The 6,000-nt window shown below is 43.0% G+C and overlaps 1 protein-coding gene across 12 annotated transcripts in view; it reads right to left on the bottom strand.

The window, feature by feature from the left end:
* Positions 1 to 1,081: 1,081 nt before the first annotated feature.
* Positions 1,082 to 6,000, bottom strand: part of LOC137423266 (protein phosphatase 1 regulatory subunit 12A) — a 356,467-nt gene continuing 351,548 nt past the window's right edge. For 11 of the 12 annotated variants that reach the window (XM_078774432.1, XM_078774439.1, XM_078774437.1 and 8 more), the window contains 2 exons: positions 4,560 to 4,580; positions 1,082 to 2,855 (listed from right to left, as the gene is read on the bottom strand). In XM_078774432.1, the coding sequence (XP_078630558.1) occupies positions 2,769 to 2,855; positions 4,560 to 4,580 (108 nt within the window). In that variant the 3' untranslated portion in view covers positions 1,082 to 2,768. The remainder of the gene's footprint in view (positions 2,856 to 4,559; positions 4,581 to 6,000) is intronic. The other variant, XM_078774435.1, reaches the window with a different exon arrangement.

Raw genomic sequence — 6,000 nt, 5'->3', positions numbered from 1 at the left:
AGACAGAGACAGAGACAGAGACAGAGAGAGAGAGAGAGAGAGAGAGAGAGAGAGAGAGAGAGAGAGAGAGAGAGAGAGAGAGACATAAGAAAGCCCAACTGGAGTTTGCCAAAACACAGCTGAACAAGCCAAAATCTTTCTGGAAGAATGTCCTGTGGACAGATGAGACCAACTTAGAGCTTTTTGGTGAAGCACATCATCTCTATGTTTACAGAAAACAAAATGAAGCCTTCAAAGAAAGGAACACGTTCTCTACTTTCAAACATGGAGGTTCAGTGATGTTTTTGGGTTGCTGTGCTGCCTCTGGAACTGGGTGCCTTGAATGTGTGCATGAAATCATGAAATCAGGAGATTATGGAGGCATTTTGGAGCGCAACGTTCAACCCAGTGTCAGAAAGCTGGGTCTCCGTCGAAGGTCATGGGTCTTGCCGCAGGACATTGACCCCAAAGACACTTCAAAAAGCACCCAGGAATGGTTCAAGACAAAACGCTGGACTGTTCTGAAGTGGCCAGCGATGAGTCCAGATCTAAATCCCATTGAACACCTGTGGGGAGATCTGAAAACAGCAGTTGGGAGAAGGCACACTTCAAATCTGGGAGAACTGGAGCAGTTTGCACAAGAAGAGTGGGCCAAACTGCCACTTGAGAGGTGTCGGAATCTCATTCATGGCAATAGGAAGCGCTTAACTGCATCGATTTTGTCCAAAGGCTGTGCTACCAAATATTACGCCTGGGGTGTCAATAATTTTGTTTTTGCAATTTCTTTTTATTTTCTGATTTAAAAGGATATATTAAGTTCTGAATTAAAAACAAAGATTCTGTAATATTAACAGTGAAATAAAGAATTGTGGAGACCAAATACTTTTTGTCAATTTCAACTTATTTTTAGAGATAATTGTGAGTTATTTGAAAAAAGTGGAATGATGGCAATATTTTTGGCCACGACTGTACCTACATGGGAAAACGTGAGATTGTGCGGGAGATAAAACAAAATGCATATGACATCTGCGGTGTCAAAACAAGCAACAAGTTATAAAAACGAATATCAAGGTTGATTAAGGCATCAGCATGAAAAAGCAGAAACATAATGAAAGCTTTATTGTTTTAAAATTATGTGACAAAATAGTATACATTTATTCAAATCTTAATGCGTTAACTGCTCCTACTTCATGTGTTACAGTTGCTCCAACCACACATCCACAAAGTACTGTACAAGTTTCAACCCATTATTCTAAATGAAAAATACAAAGGAATTTCTCATAGATGCAGACCCAATTTCACGCAGTCAAAAAAGCTACCACAGAAGTGGTCACTGCCAATTACGTGAAAATAATAATAATAATTATAAAAAAACAAAGAAAAACGCCAGGAACATTGGCAGTCAAGTCTGAATATGGCAAAACTTTTGAAAAGCTTCAAGACACTTGCAAAGTAATAGGTAGAAAAACGGTCGCTTGTGTGCCGGCAGTGCGTAAACAAGCCAAGCAAAGCGAAGCAAGTGGAGGCAAAGGAGCGGAGCAGGCGGGATGTGCTGCAAGTGGCGGCATCTTCAGCAATATTCCTGAAGCCGTCACTCCTGGCAGGGGGTTCCGTGATGACATTTTATGTACAACCAACCCAAGACCAATAATTAAAAAAAAACCAGCGATAAATACATTATCGGATGGGGCAGCAGATACGCGATATCGTTGGATTTACCATTAACCTCACCATTCCCTCAATAACTGATCGTTCACATAATTCCGACCATCCAACATTCCTGTTGCTTGTCATGATCACCTTCAAAAATTAAAACCGACTAGCGGAGCAGCAGAAAGGCAAATATGCCACATGACTGGGGGTGGAGAGGGGCCGCTTAGCATAATTATAAGAAACAAATTTGTTAAACGGTGCAAAATATCCACTCCTTAAATAAATACACATGGTTGTCTGTCTGATATAAACTGATTGCAATTCCCAACCTTCACCAACAACCACCAAATTTTGTTGATGGCAAAGCCCCTTACTCTGTGCTTCCAAACTGTTACTGCCTCAACGCAAGTTGTCAAAGTAAAAAGTAGGAAAGATAAGATTAATGTCTACCCCTCATACTTCCTGCTTTTGAAGTGCACACCTGTGCGTGTACACCGTCATTCATTCATTATATATGTATATATATATATATATAGAAAAACCACATCTAGGGAGTTCATTTTTTTTGAGGATCTGAGCACTTGGATTTTGGTCAAACTTAGTTATTTTTCACAAGGACCCATCCAGCCAACTTTCTTGGTAACACAGCCAATGTGCAGGCAAATCATGCAAAGTCTTTTGCCTTATTGTGCTCCAGAAATGGTGGCAGGCAGTGGTTGTGAGGCCTCAAAATGTGCACCAGTGTGATGGAAGGGAGATGGTTCGGGAAAAGGAGAGGAGTGTTAGGCAATGGGCTGACCGGGTGTGGCTGCAAGCACGTGATATGACAGGGAAAGCACGTGGAAGTGTCACCAAGATCAACAGAATTGCAAAGGTCTCCAATTGTGTCCACCACAGGACATTGGACAAATAAATTTGGCCATTGGAGGCCTCTCTCGCAGGACAGTGCTCCGGTGATGCAGCATGCCAGAATGAGGCCTGTATGACCACCATTGTCACAAAACTAGTGGGACCCGTGTGAAAGAGGGCATGGGTTCCTTCTGAAGTCTCAGTACTCCAATAGCATCCTTTATATCCAGCAACACAACCATCCTCCTTCCAACGCAAAATTTGCTGATCCCTTCCCGCAACTCCAGCTACTTTGATAGCTTGCTGATGACCCTGATGAGTGCAGCATTCTCATCCTTCAATCGCTGATTGTCACCCTTCAATTCTCCCAGCGTCTGAATGGGGGCAAAGATCACAAAGAGAAGTGCTCAGAACCTGAAATAACAGCTGATGTGACAATGACAGTGGCGGCCAATCATGCTGTCAAACCACAGCAAGAAAGCACATGATCAGTATCGGTTAAGCAAAGCAAGCACAACACCTTGAGTACCAATGCTCATAACGATACACAATGAGATGTTTGTAATCCACGCACCTCATCTCTTTCTCAAAACCAAAACGTTTACATGGCAATGGCCGACCATCACATTTCTTAGCCTCGTTGCATGTTCTATTAAAAATTTTAATCCATTCGACTTTGATACGCTCCTTCCACAATGTTATACATTAAAATTTGCAAATACATTCATTTTGGTGGTTTTGACTTGTAGGCAAAGGGATTTCTCAGAACCAACCAAGTCCATGGAAGACAAGGAGTGTGGAGGGTGGGGGAGGGGTCAGAGTTATGCACCGTTTTTGTCATATTCTCAAGATAAGGGAGAGTAGTGAGTTGAAAAAGTTATTAATTCCCTTCAAAGTGCAGCAACCAACCCAATAACTTTTCTCCTGCATTTATCCCTTTACCCTCCCCTTTCCTCCATTCATCTGACCAAAAACTGTCATGTTTGTCACTTCCATGGTATTGGTCCAGCAGTAAGAACATGACAAATAGCCATACATTCACTCCATGCACTGGGGCAGAAAAAGCTCACAAATGTCAAGGGTAATATAAAAACGTTGAGCTTACACAAAATTACCACTTGCACACAATCACATAAAAAAAATGGATGCATTGAAGTTTTGCTTTAAGGGGTTTTAGGATATTGGAGATTTCCAAAATGCAATAGGGAAGTCTGAAGCAGCGCAAAAATCACGGTGGGTCAAATGCAAAAATGTGAATTCCAGGATAAGTTACAAATCGGGAGGAGCCGACAGAAAAGATTTATCGGAATGACAATTATGGATGATGTTGAGATGACGCAAGCAAAGATGAAACATAATATAGTTGAGTCTTGGTGTGGGGAGGGATAAGTGGACATCCATGGTATCTGGCCACTGGTGGGGAAACAATGCCTGAACAAGGTACAGGGGAGGGGTGAGGAAGAGGGCGACACTAGGGTGAGGCAGGCGAGGCAGGCACTGAGAGGAGGGGAAGGGAGAAGAAATTACACCAAAACGAGGCAGGCAACTGGGGTGGGGTTGTGGAGGGGAGGGTGGGATGGGGGGCAGGAAGGGCAAGGTGAGGTTGCTGATGCTTAAGTAAAGTGCGCACCAAGTAAGATGATGCACAGCAAGGCAGGTGAATCATGTGCGTGCAGAACTCGAAGGGAATTTGGGGGAGGTGGAGGGAGAGGTAGGGAAGCATTGATTAGATCAACCAAATGGAACAAAAAGGGTCAAGGCAAAATAAAAGAAGGAGCAGTTTCAGAGACAAACAAAAGCAAACAAAATTTCATATTTTTTAAAGTAAGAAGAGGAAAAAAGCGAAAATGAAGCCCGCAGATCATCCACCTGCCTTTCTGAGAGGAAGACAAAAAGGGAGGAAGTATAAGAAGCAAGTGGAAGTGGGTAGGGAAGGGGATGTTGATGGGTGGAATCTACAGGTCTGGGGAGTCTGGGTGCAGCTGGCTGGCCCGAGAGGCCGAAAGCCGGGCCACAACCCGGACCAAAGCCTGGTTCTCGACGGTGAGGCGCTCATTGAGACGCTGCAGCGCGCGCACCTGCTTCGCTTCCTCTAGGTTCTGTCCGCAGAGTGGTGGCGCGAGCAGATTTGGAGTGGGAGCGAAAGGCAGAGGTAGGGTAGAAGAATATGGGGCACAGGTAAGAGAGAAGAACGGAGAGACAAAGGGTGAGCATCCGTCACAGAAGAAGGAAACTGGATTATTTGGAAGTTGGAAGCACCAGGAAGCATTATGGTAAGCAAAGAGTTGTGCAGAAAGCAATGGAAATATTAAAATAACAACAAAAATAAATATACTTCTCCAAAATGTAATAAATTAAACATTTTAGCAAAGTAGTCAGACAATGGGATTGTTCATAAATATAGCGCCATGATATAATTGACTGAGAATGCGTGTATATACACACATACATATTATATGTATATTTATTCGTGTGTGTGTGTGTGTGTGTGTGTGTGTGTGTGTGTGTGTGTGTGTGTGTGTGTGTGTGTTTTCACATGTAAAGTTTTGACTTTTTCAACATATTTCAACATACAGCTATTTGATCTTCATTTCAACAATATTGATAGATAAAGGTGATATAAAATAACAAATATCATGAAACATTTACATTTTGTAGTCCATTGTATAATTTAAATAAACATAAATGCAAATTTTGCATGTGGAAAAAGTAAGTACACCCGTGGCTCTAATAGGTGGTATTGCCCCCTTTGGCAGAAACAACCTCAAGTAGGCGTTTCTTATAACTGTCGACCAGTCTCTGACATCGACGAGGAGAAATTTTTGCCCACTCCTCCATGCAGAATTCTTTCAGCTGTGCGATGTTTGAGGGGTTTCTTGCATGCACAGCTCGTTTCAAATCCCCCCACAACATCTCGATGGGATTTAGATCCGGGCTTTGACTTGGCCATTCCAGAACCCTCCATTTCGTTCTTTTCAGCCATTCCTTGGTGGATTTACTGGTATGTTTAGGGTGATTGTCATGTTGCAAGGTCCACATTCGGTTGAGCTTCAACTTTCTGACAGATGGCCTCACATTATCATCAAGCACCCTCTGGTACAATGAAGAATTCATAGTGGATTCTATGATGGTGAGCTGCCCCAAACCATAATATTTCCACCACCATGCTTTCCAGTTGGTATCAGGTTCTTGTGGTCAAATGCTGTCTTTGGTTTTCGCCAAACATGTCTTCTGGTACTGTGGCCAAATAGCTCTACCTTTGACTCATCTGTCCAGAGCACATTGTTCCAGAAGTGCTGGTCTTTGCCCAGGTGTTCATTGGCAAACTTTAGTCTTGCCCTGATGTTCTTTCTGGACAGCAAAGGTTTCCTCCTAGCACACCTCCCATGTAGATCAAATTTGTGCAGCCTCTTTCTAATGGTAGACTCGTGCACTTTGACATCAACAGTGGCAACAGCTACCTGTAGGTCCCATGATGACATTCTGGGGTTCTTAGAGACTTCTTTCAGCATCTTGCGG

This window comes from Myxine glutinosa, chromosome 3, assembly GCF_964187855.1.
Source record: "Myxine glutinosa chromosome 3, kmMyxGlut1.1, whole genome shotgun sequence".
NCBI lineage: Eukaryota > Metazoa > Chordata > Myxini > Myxiniformes > Myxinidae > Myxine > Myxine glutinosa.
This window is presented reverse-complemented; position numbering and strand designations above follow the sequence as displayed.